Source organism: Hyperoodon ampullatus, assembly GCF_949752795.1.
Source record: "Hyperoodon ampullatus genome assembly, chromosome: 3".
NCBI lineage: Eukaryota > Metazoa > Chordata > Mammalia > Artiodactyla > Ziphiidae > Hyperoodon > Hyperoodon ampullatus.
This window is the reverse complement of record NC_136916.1, coordinates 89,372,335-89,394,897: the sequence shown is the minus strand read 5'-3', so window position 1 is coordinate 89,394,897 and position 22,563 is coordinate 89,372,335. Positions and strand designations below refer to the sequence as shown.

General features: G+C 35.0%; 2 protein-coding genes across 2 annotated transcripts in view; one reads left to right on the top strand and one right to left on the bottom strand.

The window, feature by feature from the left end:
- On the top strand, window positions 1–18,787 carry SLC24A5 (solute carrier family 24 member 5; the record flags this gene model as incomplete). The annotated part of the gene is made up of 9 exons (XM_079699521.1): window positions 1–121; window positions 812–991; window positions 10,849–10,932; window positions 11,022–11,125; window positions 11,467–11,567; window positions 13,261–13,544; window positions 15,652–15,858; window positions 17,772–17,873; window positions 18,369–18,787. The coding sequence occupies 9 exons, from the start codon at window positions 1–3 to the stop codon at window positions 18,689–18,691; spliced, it is 1,506 nt and encodes a 501-aa protein (XP_079555647.1). The 3' UTR covers window positions 18,692–18,787.
- MYEF2 (myelin expression factor 2) overlaps window positions 337–22,563 on the bottom strand; it is a gene marked incomplete at its 5' end in the record, with an annotated part of 50,445 nt that continues 28,218 nt past the window's right edge. Inside the window, 2 exons of the mRNA XM_079699520.1 lie at window positions 337–462; window positions 19,239–19,414. Of these exons, the coding sequence (XP_079555646.1) occupies window positions 19,251–19,414 (164 nt within the window). The 3' untranslated portion in view covers window positions 337–462; window positions 19,239–19,250. The remainder of the gene's footprint in view (window positions 463–19,238; window positions 19,415–22,563) is intronic.

The following is a 22,563-nucleotide window of genomic DNA, read 5'->3' as shown; positions in this document are numbered from 1 at the left end:
ATGCAGACCAAAGGGGGTCCACGGTGGGCAAGAAGGGCCCTGCTCCTCGGCATCCTCTGGGCTACTGCACACTTGCCTCCCCCAGGTGCCTCCCTGCCCCGACGTCTCCCAAGGGCTACAGGTAGGTGGACGCTGGGGTCAGCTACCCCTGCTGCTGCTGCCACATATGGATAAACAGACAAAGAGAGGGAAATTCTTACTTGACTCACTTTTGCTTATGCTTCCTGCTGTATTTGCTCTGAGTTTTAGCATTTGGTAGGCTATCAAACACTTCTGATCCTTCGAATAAGTTCTCAAAGATAGCTCTGAAATAATTCACAGACATCATGAAGCAGGAGAGTCTTCAGTTTTTATTGTTGGAGACTTCATCATGGAAAAAGAAATCTTCTTTCATCCTAGAAATTCTCTCTGCAACAGTGGATGATTCTTTGTGGGCCTTGGGCTTTGCAGACAACTTGGGCTCTGAAATGGGAAAATGAAATTGTACAGATATTAGGAATCTTTATCTTCAAAATACAGTTTCTAATTGAGGAGGAAAAGGGGTTCAGAATTCCCTTTTAGTAATGAAGCAGACAAGGAAGACTGATTTCATTATTTCCTTTTTTTAATTCACCTGCTATCATTATCTTATTTCATTTAAAGCACCTCTTTCAGGTCCCAAAGACTAATTTTTTTTTAAGAATCTACAATTACATCATATTCAAAAGTGATTTAATCCCACACTTCCCGTTTTCTTAAGGAATTTCTATTTGTGGGCTTGGAATGTGTTACTCCAACATCCTTCAAATTTTCACCTCCTTTTCCTTACCAGGAAATAGCACCCAATGTGTTATGTCCCCATCATCAGAGTTTCCTGAAGGGTTTTTCACAAAACAGGAGCGTGCAGATGGAGGCATCATAATCTACTTCCTAATTATCCTTTACATGTTCATGGCCATGTCTATTGTCTGTGATGAGTACTTCCTACCCTCCCTGGAAATCATCAGTGAATGTAAGTAGCTGGAAATCTTCTCTACAACTTTCCAGAACAGTAGTGCCACACACATATACAGCTGTCTTTGGAGTAGCTCAGCAGCAATCCTGTCCATCTCATCTGGCTGCAGAACACTGACTTCTGCATTGTGGTGTCCTGTATCTTGAGGGACTGGCGTGAGTATGGTCTTTCTTGGTAGTTAATGTGCAGCAGAACATCTTTAAATGAGTACAAAGCAACTATTGTTATACTGCCTATCTCCAGAAACTTGCAGTTTGTCTATTGTACTGCCTCGCTGTTTGTTAGTAAGCTGTTCCAAGTTTCATATACATGCACTTGGTATATACTCCTAATACTTGCCATCAAATACTTCAAAAATTTTTTTCATTTTTACTCTAAAATCTCTGTTACTTTTTTAAAGGTAGATGATAAAAAAATACCTTTAAGGACCGCCCTCCTCCCTCTTCCTTTCCCAGCCTCCTACCAGTAAGGAAACTAATTGATGTTTATTAACCAATAAATAAATAAATAAGTCCTGCATTTTATGTAAAGGGCCCTTCGGCATCAGGTAATTAAACATTAAGCTCAGTTACTGGTTTCTGGAAATAAGATCTGCCAAGCCCCTCAGTTCTACTCCTTCAATCATGTATATCGCCCAGAATTCTGAGCACAGACCTTACATTAGCACACTGGTCCCTAAAATCAGGATATCAGTGATGTTTTATGCCAAATAAGCAAAAGTGCCAGCGTTTCCAGTCTCTGTCTCCTGCTTAATTAGTTTAATTGGTTGAGCATGCTCACTTCAGAGAAGGTCAAAGTTAAGGGTTAGATTTCCCACTGCATACTCCCAGGACTGCACAGAAATAGCATCCCCCCGCCACACACACACACACACTGCTAGCATTTCTTCACAGGGAAAGAGCATGAATGTAAACTCTCCCTTTTTCCCTTTTCCCATGGTCCCATCCCCCACCCCTGCTGAAATACAAGTCATTTTCTCTCTTGTTCAGTGCAGTACAGCAGTATCCTTAGGACTTAAAACAGGATCTGGCAATAGCAGAGGCACTCAACACCTATTTCTCTAATGAAAAATAATTATAGAACAGGTCAGCGTAAGTTTATTATAATTATTATTTAAGTTATACATATAGTTTTACATTGATACTACATTTGACATTGACACTGATAGTTTTCCTTAATAGAAATTAAATTACTTTAACATAATATTTTTACTTAGACTGATGAAATGCAAGCAGAATAGAAGAAAAAACAAATTCCTCTACATTTCTATCACCCAGAGATCCCCACAGTTATCATTTGGTGTATTTCCTTTCAGTCTTTTAGATCTTGCTACATATACAATTTGAGGTCGTTTCCTTTTCCTAAGATAATATTTAATCATGCATATTTCCCTATATTATTAAATACCCTTCAAAAACATGATTTTTCATGGCAGCACAATAGTTCCTGATTCTGTAAACGATTTGAGCACCTAACACTGGTTTTTATACATAATAAGCACCCAGTAGAAATTTATCACAATTTTAAAAATTATTAATCTTATTAGACATTTGAGTTTTAATGTTTTGTTCTAAATGATGTTATGTCCATTCTTGTATCAAATCTTTGCAAACTTCTCTGATCATTTCCTGATAAAGATATAGAGCTATGCATATTTTAAGCTTTATATTATACATTGCCAAAAGCATTTCACAAAGGGTGTGCCAACGAAAACCTCCACAACGTGTGGTAGCTTCCATTCCAGAAAACCATGAGTAATATCTTTTTAAAAAAAATTCTTATTGGGATCATTTTAAATGTCTTTGTTAATTGCTTTCAAATGGAAGTTATTTTATAAAATTTGTATTTATCTTACTATTTGTGAGGTTGAACATTTTATATGTGTATTAAAATTTGTGGTTTTGCTTTTGTGTTTTTTGCCCATGTTCTAATACGGGAGTATTTGTCTTTTACTTACTGATTTCCAAGATTTTTTTTAATATAAGGGTATTAACTCTTTCTAATATAATTTTTATATGATATACTTTTTATGGTTTGCTTGGTTTTGTATTTTATGTGTTTATCACATTGAAGTGTACATATTTTTAAGTAAATTTACAAATATTTTCCTTTATGATTCCCCTTTTGGTTTTATACCTAGAAATACCTTTTTATCCCTAGGTCAGAAAAATTGTCATCTTTTCTTCTACTTATAGTTTCTTTTTTTTTACATTTATTTATTTATTTATATTTAATATTTTTATTTCTTCCACTAAGAATTTGTTTTGCTATAGGATACAATGCTATTTTTTCCAAAAGTTGATCCATTTTCTATACTCTCAACTCTATGCTTTATTCTAATGATTTATTTGTTCATGTTTGTGCCAGTACTGCACTTCTCATTAGAAAAACTAAATCATATTAATTATATAAAATTAAGAAATTAAAAATTCAAGGTACTATATCCCCACTTAGAATCCTTCTCCTCCTGGAAAACAAACAAACAAAAAAGTCACTTTTTGTTTGTTTGTTTTTCGTTTTCACATTTCCAAACAACGACTTGACTGAAAGAATAAATCCATTAAGAAGTTTTTAAATAAAAACCTGTCTTGGGAGTGGTAAATAAATAGATAACTTTTCTAGCCCTGCAGAAGAAACTACTGCATTAAAATTTAGATTGCTACTTCAAAATAATCTTCATTAAGCAACTTCATAAAATATCTATAATAATGACTTCCACCATGCCATTTGTGGAATTACTTTGGAACATCATCAGCAAACATTCATTTCTCAAGTGAATCACTCTTTGCTCTGAAGTATAACACAGTAGCTATTATGGATGTGTGATTGATGGATGCCCACATCACTGCCAAATCTTCAGCTGCTAAGAATTGACCCCGGTCTTCAGCATTGAAAATGCTGGCAATGAAATGAAATAGAAATAGTGCTAGCTGGATTCATTTTTAAATGCCTCTAAATTAATTCTGTCGTTTCTCTTTCCAAGGTCTTAGCATGGTCTTGTCTAAATTAGGACATCAGCAATAAAACACCATTTCTCTGGAATTTCTTTACATCCACAGAAACTAACTTCAGAAAGTCTGCAAACGCTTTACATTTCCCCATAGTTCTTTGACAAGCTATAATAGTCCCACCCAACTAATAAGTATTAATATAATCCTCTAAACAATTTACAGAGCATTCTACAATGTACTGGAATGCTATTAATTATTTATGTATTTATTATAGTTATTTATCATAAATCCATTATAGAAGACCAAGCATGGTTCTAAATTAAACATATATGATTATATTTAGTCTTCACAAAAACTCTATGAAGTAGGGACTATCAGATTGGTTTTACTAATGAAAAAACCGATGCTGAGAGAATATATAATTTCTCAAGACTACACAGCCAGTACACAGGAGAGCCCTGGTTTCTCTAATGCCAAAACCCAAGAATGTTTTCAATTGCTGTGTGATATAATTTTACACATACTTGTTTGAGATTAGCTGCTGTAATATGGTTGTTTCAGAAGAACTGTTCTTTTTGAACAATTTTAAAAGGTATTTTTCCTCCCAAGGGCACTGAAAATTTTGACCACAAAAATACATCAAATACTCATTGTAACTACAGAGGAAGTATACTACAAAATGAGAATCCACGAAGTCACTTAAAAAAATCAGTTAAGAATTTTAGCAACCTACTGGGGGCTGTAAATTAATGTTATAAATGGTAACCTGAAATAATTAGACTCTGAGAACTAAGCATTTTGTCTATGATGTACATGAAATCATAGTGCAGTACTGTGGAACCAAACCATCATGTATAATGCAATGACTTTCTATGGAGTACATGTCTGAGTCCCAACCTAGGATACAATGGTTGAATTGGCACACCCCCGGCCCACCCCAGCCCCATCACCCCATGAACCCCTCCTCAAATCACTAACAGTGGCTCATTTGGTTAGCACAAGGGTCTTCAGCAAGGGGAAGACTAGAAAAGGCTCAGGACTGGAGTCTCCATGCAGGGGATAAGTTGGAAGTGGTGGAGGGCAGAGCCTCTTGCTGATGCCCTGGCCAGGCCCAACTCAGGCAAGTGAGTGCTCTTTCTCTGCCTGTAGCTATATATGCTGGTCTGTCAATTACCATTAGAACCACCACCACTTGAGGCTTTCAACAAGGATCTTTCCCTTTCTTGCTCTGCTCATGACCATAAAAGTTACACAACCTCTCCTCCCCACCTCAAAACTGGAAAAGCAAGCACATACCCTGAGACATTTTGCTGTCATCTTAACTACGTAGAACCAATACATGAAAATGTTGCTATACCCCCTTCCTCTAATCCTATTTTCTCTTTTATCCATTTAAGTTCTAAAGGAAAAGAGACTAAAGATGATTCTTTGAACACATTTATATATAATATAAACTATATTAACTTGTAGCCCAAATAGTAGGACTATTACCTCTCATCTTTATAAGCAGTTCATTTTTAGAAACACAAAAGTTCAGTATAAAGTCAAAACAAATCCTTTTTATGTGTTGTTTTAACATGTAATGGGGACCTCCTAGAGTTATTTAACCACTGTTTAAATCACCTTTCTTTAACTTTTCCTAAGCTAACTAGAGAGAAACATGAGAACCCCTAGTGACTGGTCACTTGATATAGCCCAAAGTCCACAATGAGCTACTTATGAAACTTTTCTTTTTATATGTTACACTAATATGCTATTCAGTTAGTAATTCTAATCCCTCCACCATGTTGACCCTTTGAAGTATAACATGTCTTAAGTGAAAATGATCTTAGTAAGGTTTTCAGAAACATACTTAAATAAAATATTTACTTTTTTATTAAAAAATTATTCTTATTCACTCTGCTTTGAGCTAATATTTGCCCATGGTCTACTTTATGTTTCAGAAATAGACAATAAGAAAGAAAGGCAAGTTTTAATTCCAGGTAGAATTAATTCTAAATTGATAAAATTGAAAGGGAGTGGAATAATTCTGTGAGTATGGCATTTGGATAGCCGACAGTTTCAGGGGATTGTTTGATTCTTAATCCTTATGAAATTTACAGAGGCAAAGCCTTTCCAAAGAACAAAGAATCTAAGAATAGTGCTTCCTCCCTGCCACACAGGCACTCATTCTCCTCTTAAGAGCATTTTCATCCTCTTTGTTTTTCTTTTCCCTCTGATCTAAACTAATCTAAATTTAAAATATAAATAAATATATTGTGGTCACCTTGGATCGCATCTAAATCTACCCCAGGTATATGGATCTAAATAAGTGCCAAGTGGTCTGGATATTACCAAGATGCCATTCAGGAATAGGAAATGATGATGATGATGATGATAATAATAATAAAGCTATGTATTAATCTCTTCACTTACATGGGTAACAGAAAGAGCAGCTTTTTAAACTCAAAAAGGTCTAGCTGCCCATCCCATCTCTGCAACTACTACCTATGTGACTTTGGGCAAGTTATGGAGACAAAACTCAGGTAATTGTGAGCTTTGGAGATAAAATGTCTTACATATGCTTTATATGATAGACTTAGGGCAAGTGGAAATTAATTAATACTAAAGCTGTTAGATTAGGCCATGGGGGAGTCTTTCTTTTTCAGTGGAATCAGGCCTTTCAAAACATTATACAGAGTTTCAGAATTTATTCCGTTATAGCTCAGACAAAATATGAGATGATAACTATAAAGTACTTCAAATGTTTTTATTTACTGTTAAAAGCACCACAGAGCATATACATGCAGTTGTACATTGAGAGGCTAGGCATTTATTTCAATGATGCTGACTTCACTCAAAACATTTCTAGAATATATTTGGAATTAATATCAGAACCAATTTTGCAAATCATAAAAGACATTGGTTTGCTGTCATACTTCATTTTGAATAGAGTTACTCAGCATGACTACCCACCCTAGTCACTAGAGTTGGGTCTGAATGACTTTTAACTGCTTTCAAAATTCATATCCATTCACAAAGCATGAAAATTTTCTATCACTGAGGACTTTATAAAATTGTGCCAGAAGACACCAAATTGCTTATAGCCTACTCTTGTAACTCTATTAAACGCACATTGTGAAAAGAACTGGAAATACATAAAGAACGGTAGCAGTGGTTAAAATACAATGTTAAAATTATAAATGATCCTCCCCATTCTGTTTTCTCCTCCATTTTCTAAATTTTCAGCAACAAAGGGGATTTTTATTTATAAAAGGAATTTATTTAACAGTAAGAAGCAGTACAGAGGCTTAAGGCATAGAATTCATATTTTATATTTTTTGTAAAAATTGATAATATTAGAAGATACCTAAATATTGTGTAGTCCAATCCTCCATTTTACAGATGGCAAAATACAAGGCTTGTCTGAATGACTTATCTAAAGTCTCACATTAAGGTACTGGCAAGGCCAGAAGCCAGGTCTCCATTTTAGTTTAAAACTCTTTCTACTATATTTCCAGAAGAGGATTTTCAAAAACCGTTATAAACTTTCCAACATGGTATCAGAGAAGAGAACATGCTTAAGAAAAAGTCTGATGAGTTCCAGTAGTCAGTTCATTATCATAAAGTTGCACTTTATATAAACAATGTGATTTCTAAACTTATAAAGAAAACTCACCTTGAACATTTCTACTATATCCTGAAGGAAATATGATTACTCCTTTAGAGTAATAGAGAGGGAAAAAAGTAATAGCTCTTGGGAGAGGGGGGAAACCAGAACAATTTATCTTTTTTTTTTTTTTTTTTTTTTTGCGGTACGCGGCCCTCTCACTGTTGTGGCCTCTCCCCTTGTGGAGCACAGGCTCTGGACGCACAGGCTCAGCGGCCATGGCTCACGGGCCCAGCCGCTCCGCGGCATGTGGGATCTTCCCGGACCGGGGCACAAACTCGTGTCCCCTGCATCGGCAGGCGGACTCTCAACCACTGCGCCACCAGGGAAGCCCCAATTTATCTTTAATAATAAACTATAGCAGAGAGAAATGCTACCCAAGCGTCAGTGAAGACAAAGCCAGTCGATTCTAAAGTTCAAAGGTATAAACCATTTTACAAAATATGCTTAGAACCTTAAGATGTAACTTGTTAAAATATCTTGGAAGTTTTACACATCCATCTGTACAGAACCTTTCTTTTCATAACTCAAATAGAGCCCAGTGAATAGCAACAAGCTTTATTGTTACTGCCTTTTGAGAGTTTTCCTACCTTGCAACAGCCGGATGGATCACCCTTTCTCTCTCAAGACTGAATTTTTCTAATGAAGCATTCTTCAGCCAGCATTAAATGAAGATTGGCCATTCACTCTTCAGCTGCCCCAAGTTTAGACAGTTACTTCAAGATAAAGCACTTTGTTCTTTTTCAATTTCCTCCACATATTATCTAGCCCTGGTTTGATTTGAGAAGAGAATTCATGGTAATATCACTAAATTTATACATTCTCTGGAATATGCTGGAAAACGTCTAAATTATTCCTGACTCCCATTAGCTATTTTCCCCCTAGCAAGGAATGGAATAGTGGTAGTTATGTACCAGTGCCATGAGGCAGGAAAGAAAATGACTCAATTGCCCCCCATAATTGGCCTAAGTGCCATTCTTATATTATATTGAGTTTCTGTGATGAAACAGAAATAGCACTGGGTTTAGAACCAATAGACTTGTGGTTTATGCCCTAACTCCTCACATTTAAGATCCTTGCTCTCCATGTAACTTTTAGTTACTTAACCTTCTGGACCTGTTTCTTTATCTGTAAAATGGAAATACCACCACTCACATCTGAGGATAGCTGAGATGATTAAATTATGTAAATGATAGTGAACTGTATACCATGAATTAAGATATTATTTACTTCATACATAAAATGAAAAAGTTAATAACAGAACAATATGCTTCATTTTGTTCTATTTTAAGTTTCATGGCCAATTGGTCCCACTACATATCAGAGTTGTAGTAAGAGTATAAATACTATATACTATATATATACTACATATTTATATGTAAAATTACTCTAACCAGTAAAAGAAATGCTATGAAATGTCACTTACATAAATTACTACTTCTCTCCCTTCATTAGTCACCACAAGTAGATGTTCATCAAGCAAGATGACCAAAGGAAAATAGTAAGGAATAGGATAGAGGGCCTGGATTAGATAATTCCGACTATCCTGAGAGGATTTTTCACAATGGAGGCTTAACAGGTGGCCCAACGAGCTGGTTGGGCCTCTGAGACCAGATAATCTCATGGGGATAAAAAAGATGACTGCGGCTGGTATTATCAGCAAGCAATATTGTGGATGTCTTTCCAAGCACTTCCCATATTCTTCACAATAAAAGCCCAAGTCCTTGCTAGGATCCACAAGGCCTTACATGATCTAGTCACCTATTACCTTTGACCTCATCATCTACAGCTCTCCTTCACACACTTTATTCCAGACACTCCAGTCTTTTTCTGTTTCTTGAACACACAGGCTAGCTTCTACCTCAAAACCTTTGCACTCACTCCATCTGCCTAGAATACTCCTGGGTCTACGTGAGGTTAGCTCCCTCACTTTGAAGTCTTTGTTAAGTTACCATCTCAGTGAAGTCCTTTCTGGTTACCCAATCTAAAATTACAATCTTTCCTCCATGACATTTTATATCCCACCCTGCTTTTGCTCCTTCTAACATAATACATAGTTTTCTTATCTTGTCTGTCTGTTCTCACTATAATTAAATTCCAGAAGATGAGAAACATTTGTCTGTTTTGCTACTGTCACATTCCTAGCACATAAAAAAAGCATCTGGCATACTAGGTAGTCAATAGATAAATAACAAATAAATGAACAATAGTCAGGTGTTCCAGTTATCTATGGTTGCTTAACAAATCACCCCAAAACTATTAGCTTAAAAGAACAATCATTTCATACCTCACAGCTTTGGGGATTTACTGGCCTCAGCTGCGTTGTTCTTGCTTGAGGTCTCTCATGCAGTTATAGTAAGAAGAGAGGACTAGAATTATCTGAAAACTCCCTCCTTCACATGTCTGGTGCCTGGGATGGGAAGATTCAAAACTGGGGGGCTGAACCAGCTGGGGTTCCTCAGGTATCTCTATTTCTATGTGGGCTCTTCACAAGGTCTTTCCAGTATGGTAGCCAGGGTTTTTATGCGATCACTTAGGGCTCTGAAGCAAATGTTCCTAGAGAGAGAAAACCATGAGAAAGTTTTGTCACCTTTTATGTCCTAGCTTCAGAAATATTACGGCTCTGCCATACTGTTAGTCAAAGCAGTCACAAAGGCTCATCTAGGCTCAGATGACGTAAACATAAACTCCACCTTGTTTTTTGTTTTGTTTTGTTTTTTTGATAGGGAATGGAGAGGTTCTGGAATATCATGTGGGCAGAAATATTGTAGCTATTTTTGTTTTGTTGTCACACCGCCAACAACAAAAGGAACCAGTAATGTCAAAGGTAGATGTCTCAGCAGAGAAGTAGAACCTGATGTGGACCTGAGAGTGAGCGACAGGTAACGGTCCCCACAGGCAAGAATAAGGAGATACTGACCACAGGTGAAAGGGACTCAACAAAGCACACCAGAGTTTGAGAGTCTGGAAAGACTGAGTGTCAAATATCAGTAGACATAGCAAACAATAAACATCAACAAAGGATTGCTATCAAAGCCTTGGAAACCTGAGTTTTAGTTCTGACTTTGACACTAACTTTCTGACCTAGGGTAAATAATGCCTAGCATGCTGCCTCTATCGGCTATTTTCCAGCTAAAGTTAATATTAGTGATTTTCTGTGAAGATGTAGCTTTGATATATATCTATTTAGTTATAAAGACATACTCTTTCATTTGTCACTTTACCAGGCATAACATAATTTCATTTGTCTTCAGCCTTTGGATTGTCCCAGAATGTTGCAGGTGCAACTTTTATGGCAGCCGGTAGTTCAGCTCCTGAATTAGTTACTGCTTTCCTAGGTAAATATTGCTCCTTATATTTTTTTCTTACTCCATGTGATTTGATCTTCTCCAAGTCAATACTAACTGAGCTACTATCTTGCTTATAGGTGTATTTATCACAGAGGGCGATATTGGCATTAGCACCATTCTTGGATCTGCAATTTATAATCTCCTTGGCATCTGTGCAGCCTGTGGCTTACTATCTAACGTGGTATGTAAAAAAACTTTATTCAACAAAATTTATTGCCTTGACAAATTATAAGAATCGTTCAGAGTCTAGGACAAACAAGGCACTAGTAATGTGTTCAATTAAATTTATTAATCGGTAGAAAAACAACATGTATTCAATTTTAAGTTAACCCACAAATACCTCTTGGTCAAATTTATGAAAATCAGACTAGGTTTAGAAACACAATTTTTCTTAAAATTCCTTTCTCTATGCAATATGCAAAAGGTAACAATATTTAGCTACAAATATACAATTTTATTATTGCACTAAGCAAGTACTTGAAGAAGTTACAGTGTAATGGAAAACATTAATTATTTTTATAGGTTTCAACGCTATCATGTTGGCCCCTATTCAGAGACTGTGCAGCATACATGATTAGTGTAGCAGCAGTTCTTGCCATAATATTTGACAACCAAGTTTACTGGTAAGCTTGAAATAATTATTCTTAATGTAAAACAATTACAGAGAGGATTTTTATAAAATTCTGATGGTTTAGTAACATTTCTTTTTTTTCAAAAATGTTATTTCAATCACTTCTCAATCATCTGCCACTTCCGTACATTTTCCCTGTAGGTCTCTGAGCTAACCTCCTCACCACGATTGCTAGTTGGGTTCTTTTCCCTTCTTTGCAATTCTTTAGTCAAGTCAGTCTTCTTTTTTTTTGTTTAACCACTGGATGTTACCACCCTTCTTTCTCTCCACTGACTTCCTGTTGAGAAGATCTCCCAACTTTTGTTGTCCGTTAAAGCCCCAACAGGTGGCTTTTTCATCTATTGGGTGGTTTACCTTGCCTCCATTAAAAGTGGCCATGGTCACAAGATTGGAGAAGATGACAAAGGAAGTAAAAGAAGTTCCTTTAAATTCCTACAACTTTCTCCCTGATGTTCATTTAGTAAGAGGAACTATAGCCTTCTTCCCCTAAAAATCAAAAACGTTTAGGTTTCAATATTAAAAACTATTTGCTTTCTTTATAATCTCCCCATGCCTTGCTGTTCCAAGAAAATGAAAAAGGGGGTGACTTAGTGAACAGATAGTAATCGTTTCAGCTAACAAGTAGGTGTTTATCACTACACTAGGAATCTTAAATGGATAAAGAAATGTAAAACGCAGCCATACAGATTGTACATTGCCCAATGCCAGAGATCACCAGAAAAATAGAAAACGCTGTAAATGGCACCCCTCTGGAATACTACAATTTGGCAGTGCTGCATCAATATCTGCTATCAAAAAACTTTAAACCCCGCAGGGAGCAAATTTTTTAAATGAATCATCCTGAAATCTAGACTGTCTCCCAAGGAAAGACTGTTGGTTACAATGGGGATGCTTCTGGGACTTAGCAGTTGTCTGTAAGGGGACAATGACTGTGAGAGCATCCAAGCTAATGCTCCCCCCATTAGGGAAATCAAGAACTCTGTGCCTTCAAGCTGTAGCAGAGATTCAATGGCTGTAAAATAAAAGGTAAATGCAAGGTTCAAATGTGATGGTATTAGCTAATGAAAATCCTTTAAACAGCAAACCAGGGTACAGGAAAACGGTTCTCAGCGCCTTAGGTATAATTTTTTGAAAACATCCTTGCTTTCTTGTGAATGCAAGCCAAACTCATTTACATTAAAATCGTCAAAAAATCTCTGTATAGCAAACTGAAAGGCTCCAGCCAAAGTCTAACATATTCTGAATATTTTACACAAAATTCCTATACCTGAACAACTGAAATGAACAGATACTATATTTTCTTATAATTATTATATTCTTCCAATGAACTGAGGTGGAGAATGCCCATCACTATTCATTAGTTTCACTTTTATTTTGAAAGTCTATGATTACTGTTATGTTTAAAGAACTTTTTATGCCTGCCATTCGGAAGGATTCTACAAATTAAGACAATGAATTTATAATCCTTGTTTTTGAAATACAGAAAGGACAGTGTCAAGCTTTCATCAAATTTTTAATAATGCTGTAACCAAAGGTGGACACATCTGCAAAACCAAAATACATCTAGAACATTTCTGTTCTACTGCTGCATTAGAAAATTAAGCAGATACTGCCCCAAAGCTACTAACTCTAAAATAACTTTCACATTTTTAATTGAAAAACACACAAATTTCTTTAATTTATAGGTATGAAGGAACTTCACTGCTTTTGATATATGGATTATATGTTTTGGTGCTGTGTTTTGACATTAAAATTAACCAATATATTATAAAGAAATGCAGTCCTTGCTGCCCCTGCCTTGCCAAAGCAATGGAAGAGAGAAGTGAACAACAGCCACTGATGGGATGGGAAGATGAGGATCAACCATTCATCCGTAGGCAATCAAGAACTGACAGTGGAATATTTCATGAAGATTCTGGCTACTCCCAGCTTTCTATAAGTTTACATGGTCTTAGTCAGGTTTCTGAAGGTAATAACCACATCCTGGCCACTATTAAGTCTATTCACTAGCAAAACTTAATTTCATTTCAATTCATTAAGTACTATATACTTACTGTGTAAAAAACACTACAGGGATTCAGGGATGATCAAGAGGCAGACCTATCCCTAAAGAAGCTTCCAATACTACAGGGGGGAAAAAAACCCCCAAATAGCTAAAATGTGAACATTTAAGTACTGTAAAGAGAAACAAATAAAGCATAACTGTGGTTCCTAAAGGGGACATACAGTACAAAATTTGATGAGGATGGTTAGATAGGAAAGATTATCACGGAGAAGGGAGCATTAAAACTAAGCCTTGTAGAATAGTAAGATTTTAACTAACAACCTGATTTATGAATAATAAGTAACAGCTATTGAAGTCTAGACTTCAATAGCTGTTACTTATTAGTCATAAGTAAATGATGCAGAGATAAGAGTAAAGAGTATTCCATGGACTGACAAGGAAATAAAATGAGCAAAAGGCCTGCTCAAGTACTAACATAACTGGAGCACTGCATGTGCAGAATGGAAGCAGAAGAAAGGTGGATAGAAAGGAAGAGGATAGAGTCTTAAATGCTAGATTAAGAGTGTTTGCAGGTTTGTAAGCAGAGAAATTATCAGAACTGAAATACGGGATAAAGGACACGGAGGTCTTTAAGAGGCTACTAAACCAACCGATGTGTTTAGCAGATGTCTAGACAAAGTGAAGGCAGAGGGAATACAAGAGAACAGATGTGAGACATTGCAAAGGAAGCATCACCAAGACCAGGCAACTGAAGGGCTACTTGGGAGCAGAGATAATTCTGAGGCTTTTGATCATGACTGACTAAGAAGATGAGAACACCACTTACAAAAACTAGGAATTAAGGAAGAAAAGCTGGTGTGGGAAAAAAGAAAGTAAGAAGGAAACAGTTGAATTTTAAACATGTCATTTGAAGCAGTAGCAAAACACTTAAGTAAATATATTTAGTAGGAAGTCGAATTCAGCTATGGCCAGAAATACAAATTTGGTTATTTTTTTATAAAGTGGTTGTAAGAAACAGATGCTAAATTTTATTTAGTACTTTAGACAGGGAACTTATTCTATTACCTTAAAAAGTTAAAATATGACTTTTCCCCTTCTTACAAAAATTATAGTTTCTAGTCTTTCGGGCGCAAGAGGTACACACGTCTAAGTTAAATTTTGTAACAAGAAACTCAAAAGAACCAGTCCAAACATTTTTTATTACACTAAAATTATATCTGTTACTTCTGGCCCATTGGCTGAGGCTTGGCAAAAAATTTTTTATGAGTTATTTTACTAGCATTAGTTGTAATGTGACCTAATATATGGGTATAGTATTTTATAAATGCCATACAAATTTTAAACAATTTTAAATTCCCCTTTTTATCAAATGTATTATTGTCTTCCACTAAGTTAATAAAACAAATTGAATTTAAAAAACATACTCAAGTCTTACAAGTTACATTGTAGATTCTATACTAGTGCCTATTTTCTTAAGGTTTTTTCTAAGAATTGTGGTGAATTCTGTGTTTGGTGAATTAATTAAAGAAAATAATGAAACAAGTCCCCTAAAGTTACTTACAATGAGAATTAGAAATATTCAACTTAATAAAAAGATTATGCTATAATTATATTACACTCCCTAAGTATACATTGTGATAAATAGGGCAGGCTGGAGGTATCATCAATATTGGGAAATGGATACAACATGGATAGCTAAGGTAAGACAGCCAGTTAATCCCATAAGCAAAAGTTACTAAAGACCATCCACACTGTAGAAAACCAAGAGATGTCGAACTGACACTTCATAAACATTATGTCTCTAACATACTTAGTGAATGACCCAAGACATTTTGATGGATTTAAGGCCCCAAATCAAGAAACGCTGAGTATCACATTTTACACCATCAGCCCTGAAGTCTCAATTAGTTTCTCTTTGCCAGCAATATCAGTAATGAGGCATTCGAATGTTTTAAACAGCCTCTTAAAAACTGATACAGCTAATTTATTTCAATACAGCTTTCTAAATGAACATTTCTAACTTAATTGGCCACTTGAGAAAACTCAAAATCATTTAATTTTTCCTTAACAGATCCACCAAGTGTTTTCAACATGCCTGAAGCAGACTTGAAAAGAATTTTTTGGGTACTATCCCTTCCCATTATTATACTACTTTTTCTAACCACACCAGATTGTAGAAGAAAGTTTTGGAAAAATTACTTTGTGATAACCTTTTTCATGTCAGCACTGTGGATATCTGCATTTACATATATCCTGGTTTGGATGGTCACAATAACTGGTACGTATCTTAAGTATAAGAGCACAATTTAAAAATAAAATAATCAGTTTTATATAAGAACAAAGCATATATTCACTAAGTGTAGTCCAAAGAGCAAATTTTTTTCAGTAAAGACTAAAGATTAGTGCTATTTACAGAAAGATTAAATATTAATACACCAACAAGCTCATTCAGGTTTTGTGAGTTGTATATCACGTCAACTATATTCTCACTGTTATACAGCCCAGGGGTACAAGTCAAAGGAATGTACATGTTATAAATGAAATCAAATTCACAGAATGTCTTTCTATTATGCTAATAATTAAATCACATTGCATGGGTGCATAATATAGTCTTTATATTGAATTCCATTCCATAATAAAAAATATAGCAAGGTGCCAGTGTTTTGAGAAAACGATGGGTACTGTTTAACTAGATTACATTTTATTTTGCTTTTTAATATGGGAATATAAACGTAGTATGAAATGAATAAAAAGGGTATAAAATAAAGTTTCATTTTAGGTTTCTACTACCTTCATGATTAAGATTTAACTATTACTGCTTGGTCATAAGCAGCTGTAGTCCCACAGAACTCCTAGTCCAGAAGGAAAAATTGAATATAAACAATGAATACAAAAATCAGGAATTTCTCTCAGAAAGGTTAAGCTGAATGGACTTATATCATGGGTGAGCAAACCACCACCTGTGTGCCCAAATCACTGAGTCTCCTGCTTTTGAGAGTTAAGTTTTACTGAACACAGTCATGCCCATCCATTTATATATTATCTATGGATGCTTTCACATTACACTGGCAGAGCTGAATAACTGCAACAGAGATCACATAGCCTGCAAAGCCTAAATTAATTACTATCTCACCCTTTCGAAAAAAGTTTGCTGACCTCTGACTTTTCTCATATTAATATATGACTTAGAATAGTATGGTATTCTATTTTGCTTTTACTTTAAGAGTAAGATGAAAAAGTCCAATAGCTTGCATAATTAAAACTCTAAATTTTCTCAGACAGATCACATTTGACATTAGGAAAGCAACAAAAGAACAAAATGAAGTACTAGATCATAGAACAGTCGCCAAGATGATAAATATTAGTGTTATTTATGTACATATGAACTCTGGCAAACCAGTAACAAAATTAACAACCAATTACAATTCCAGTATCAATATATAAGCATGCAATAAATATGCTACTTGAAGTTCTTTTAATTAACATTTTAAGAAAAAAAAATTCTAAAGTAAGTTTTCAATTACAATATTAAGAGCAGTTACAATTACTTTCTTTTTTAAACTTCCCTCTAGTTCTGTTTCCCAAAATGAATACATTGATGAAAAATGTTGAACTGACATCAGATTTAACAGAAGTATTAAACTGGGACCATAAAGTTAGAAAGACTCAAGCCAAATCCTATTTTGTTTTCCTCAGATTTATGATTTCCCAAAGAAAACACTAAACTAAGGTCTGTCACTAAAGTAGGAATTTAAAAATGCATACCGTGTTAACACATGTACAGCTTAAAAATAGCTACAAATAATTTGCTTAAATCTGACCTCTTTAGCAAATGTTTTTAAAAGGGAAAAGAGAAAATGACCAATCTCGTTAGCATATTTTAAGCAACAGCCTTGACAACAGTGGACAGCCAAAACTTCTGTAAGCATACCAGGTAGGGAAATTACTCCTTGGTAGAATTTTGTGTATTAAATATTGATATCTGTCATTAAAAATCTGTGCTACCTGGGTTACCAATTCACCAATATTATTCAAATATTTTGGTAGCTAAAAATCTAAGTAAATACATATTGGTTCTGAAATCTAAATATGCCTATGTTCTTTTTCAGGAAAGAAATATCTGAAATATCTGTAAAGAACAGTTAGCGAATCTGTAAGATTTGTAACTTGTAATATCTATGTTTATTTCAGGGGAAACATTAGAAATTCCAGATACAGTAATGGGCCTTACTTTATTAGCAGCAGGAACAAGCATACCAGACACGATTGCAAGTGTGTTGGTTGCAAGAAAAGGTAAGAAGTAGGTCCCTCAAGCTGCAGTGCCCATTCTTAAAAGCCTGGCTGAAATATACTGAGCAAAGGTAACTTTAAAATATTTATTTCCTCAGTAACATACTTTGAAGAAAAAAAAAGGAGTGACTCAGAGGAAGGATTTACTATTTAATAGCAGATTAATTTCACTAAATCTAATCGCCCAATATTCATCTGAAATGTGCATTAAATCATAACTAACCATGTTAGAATGAAAAGCAACAAGTAATCTACATACCTTATTGAAAAATGGTTTAATAAATAAAGATAATTATTAGATAAATAAATGTTAAGACTTTAAATACTAACCCCCCAAAATTTAAAAATACAAATTCATTAAGACTTTTCCTCTAATACAACAATTTTCCAAAACAAAGAGAGAAAGTATCCAGTGTTTTTTCTTATGAAGCTTATTAATAAAATACAGTATTGGTGTGCATATTTTAACAACATGCTTTTTTTTTTTTTTTTTTACAGGCAAAGGAGATATGGCTATGTCTAACATTGTGGGGTCCAACGTGTTCGATATGTTGTGCCTAGGAGTTCCATGGTTTATTAAAACTACATTTATAAATGCATCTGCTCCTGTAGAAGTGAACAGTAGAGGACTAACTTACATAACCATCTTTCTCAACATTTCAATTATTTTTCTTTTCTTAGCAGTTCACCTTAATGGCTGGAAACTAGACAGAAAGCTGGGAGTAGTCTGCCTATTATTATACTTGGGGCTTGCAACATTATCAGTTCTGTATGAACTTGGAATTATTGGAAATAATAAAATAAGGGGCTGTGGTGGTTAATGTGGAAAATGTGAATGATGGGGAAGGGCAGAGAAGGAAAACTCCATTTCTCCATTTAAGTCAAATAAAAAATATTCTGAACTTTAGAATCTAAAACTTACTTACAGCAATTCTTTATCACCAACAAAAATTTAAAACCAACCAAAATCATATCCTACTTTGTCTGAGCCCTTTCTTTCCAAGGACAATTACATATATTAAACAGAAGTTTTGAAAAAACTATCTATGTTTTACCTTACAATAAGTTGATAAAAGCTGGGGACACTTGAACAAACAAATCCCACTATGCAGAACTGAAAATAACAAGAAAATGGCTTATTTCATTAAAAATAGTATAACCATTCATTTAAACTGAATGACCAGACTTGCTGTCTTTAAAAATCCAAACTTGAGATTAACAAAAATCACAGTATATTAACACTATACTGTTAAAAGCTGGTGGGAGTTTTAAAAGTTCATCTTTACAACTTTTGTAAGCGTACAGTATTACTTAAAAAAATGACTTTTACTAGGAGATTCAGCAAAACAGATGTAAGAATGTTCCAACCGTGGTTTCAAATTATGCATTACGATCCAAGCGAACATCAATTTCTCTGCCACTGATTTTTATGCCATTCATTATTCTGCAGGCTTTTTCAGCTGATTCTGGGGAGTCAAATCTGACCGTTCCACAGCCTTTTGACTTTCCATTCTCCATTTTTATTTCTGCAAACATTACATGACCTTTAAAAGAAAAATTATAGAATTACTAGTCTGTTTAAACAGGTTCCATTTCACTACACAGGTCTGAAATTTCTCATAGCCAATGAAATGACAACTTGGCTAAAAACATCAATGATTTTAAAACAGCACATCATATAAGCATTATTCTCATCATTTTATATTCTGAATATAATGCAATTCATATAAAGTAATGTATACAGGTCATAATATACAAAATTGAAATCAAAATAAATTTGCTTAGGATTTAATATTTTATTAAAATAAAAAATTTTTAATGTTAAATCCTTACTTCTGAAGTGAATTTTATAGCAAGATAAGGTAAGCTAGCACAAAATGACACCAAGTCACCATGCCTAATAACAAACTTACAAATTCAAACAAAATTATTTTTAGAAAAACAATTGCTCTTTTATGCCCAATCCCCTAATCTCTCTTCCTTCCCTTTTATCCTCCATTTCACTCTTTTATCCCTGAAAATAGTAGCAACTGCCCAGAAATTTAATTTTTACCAGGCCACAAAGAGCTCCGCTAATTCTGCTTTTCAACCACAGTGCCAAAGTCATTTATTCAATATGACAATTTGAACTCCATATGTAAGAGTGGCACCAAGTATATTATGGAAACAGGCATGGATGAGATACTGTAGATTTAAATCAATAAAAGTAGAAAACAGTGATGATAAGAGCACAAAGAAGAACCTTAGAGAAGCTTCCAGGAGGAGGAAAACCAGACAATGGTTCTGTTTATAGTTAATATCATTACTGACTCTATACAGACTAGTATTTGAAATAAATGAATATCATTTATCAAAATACGTGGCCATAAAAATCCATCATCCAAACCAGAAACTTTAGAGAGTAAAAGGGAGAGTTATTAATAATTACACACAAATAACAGATGTAAACATTGAGACTATCCCCAGGCATACAAGTCTGTATGATAACCTAGTTCACACAGATTTAGATGTGAGGTGACTACTTGCCATAATGTTTCCCTCCCCTTGAATATTATAGTTGCCAGATCACTATGGGCTAATTTTAGTCTGGCAATAAAATCAAAGAGCCAGACATATTTAGTTCTATAAAGGGACAAAAAAAGGAGAAGGGGGGAAGGTAAAAGAAAAGGGCTTGGGCTTCCCTGGTGGCGCAGTGGTTAGGAACCCACCTGCTAATGCAGGGGACACGGGTTCAAGCCCTGGTCTAGGAAGATCCCACAGTCCGTGGAGCAACTAAGCCCACGCACCACAACTACTGAGCCTGAGCTCTAGAGACCGTGAGCCACAACTACTGAACCCACGTGCCACAACTACTGAAGCCCGCACGCCTAGGGCCTGTGCTCTGCAACAAGAGAAGCCACCGCAATGAGAAGCCTGCGCACGGCAACGAAGAGTAGCCCCCGCTTGCCGCAACTAGAGAAAGCCCACGCACAGCAACAAAGACTCAATGCAACCCAAAATAATAAATAAAATTAATTTTTAAAAGGGCTTATCAAAAAATTGCACAAGCCCTTTCCAGGTGATGGGATGAACTTTTAATCCCAATGCATGAGTAAGATTTTTTTTCCTGTTTAAATTTTGATCTGAATGATTTCTACCACATCCTAGACTACTTTTCTTCTTTTGTTTATTCATCCATCCCTGACCTGCCCCATTACTGCGTTTTTTTAAAACCAACTGATAGGTAATCACTCACCCACTCAATACTAATTAAATGGTTCAAGTTAATAAATATCACACTGAACCAAAACCATGATCTGTAACCCAAGCCAGGCAGTCTTTAACTGTGTTCTAAAAGTTATAAAACAGACTAATTCCCAGAAAAATTATTATAATGGTTAAAGTAGATCCAAAAAGTCTTTAACCTACAACAGGTAAAAAACCAAACACACCCCTGTGCACCATTAGTGGGAATGTAAACTGGTGTTGCCACTATAGAAAACAGTATGGCAATTCCTCAAGAAATTAAAAATAGAACTACCATAAGATCAAGATCCAGCAATTCCCCTCCTGGGTACTTATCCGAAGAAAATAAAAACACTAATTAAAAAAGATACATGCACCCCTATGTTCACTGCAGCACTATTTACAACAGCCAAGATATGGAAGCCACCTAAGCATGCACTACTCAGCCATATAAAAGAATGAAATCTTGCCATTTGCAACAACATGGATGAAACCAGAGGGTAGTATATGCTAAGTAAATAAGTCACAGAAAGATAAATACTGTATAATTTCACTTATATGTGGACTCTAAAAACCAAAAGAAATGAACATAACAAAACAGAAACAGTTATACAGAGAACAAACAGGTGGCTGTCTGAGTGGAGGGGGCTGGAGAGAAGAAATAGGAAAGGAAGATTAAGAGGTACAAACTTCCAATTGCAAAATAAATAAGTCATGGGTATGAAATGTACAATGTGAGGAATATAGTCAGTAACTATGTAACATCTTTTTATGGTGATATATTGTAACTAGACTTATTGTGATGATCATTTGAAAAGTAGGGAAATATCGAATCACTGTATTGTGTAACAGGAACTAACATAGGGTTGTAGGTCAATTATACTTAAAAAGCAAAGAAACAAATTCACAGAAAAAAAAAAGAGATCATTTTGTAGTTACCAGAGGTGGGGGGGTGGGGGGGTGGAGTGGAGAGGGGAAATTGGAGGAAGGGAGTCAAAAGGTACAAACTTTGAGTTATAAGATAAGTAAGTACTAGGGATGTAATGTACAACATGATAAATATAATTAACACTGCTGAGTGTTACATATTAAAGTTGTTAAGGGAGTAAATCCTAAGAGCTCTCATCACAAGGAAAATCTTTTTCTATGTCTTCAATTTTGTATCTATGAGATGATGGACGTTCACTGAACTTCTTGTGATAACCATTTTATATGTGTAAGTCAAATCATTATGTTGTACACCTTAAATTTATACAGTGCTATATGTCGATTATATCTCAATGAAACTGGAAGAAAAATTTTTTTTTAAAAATACAGAAATCACATTTTCTAACAAACATCATAAAATGAAACTGGAGACTATATATATATATATATATATATATATATATATATATATATATATATTTTAAAGCTTTAAAGACAAATGCAGAGCAATTTCCAGAGTCCTCTTAGTATCTCAAATGCT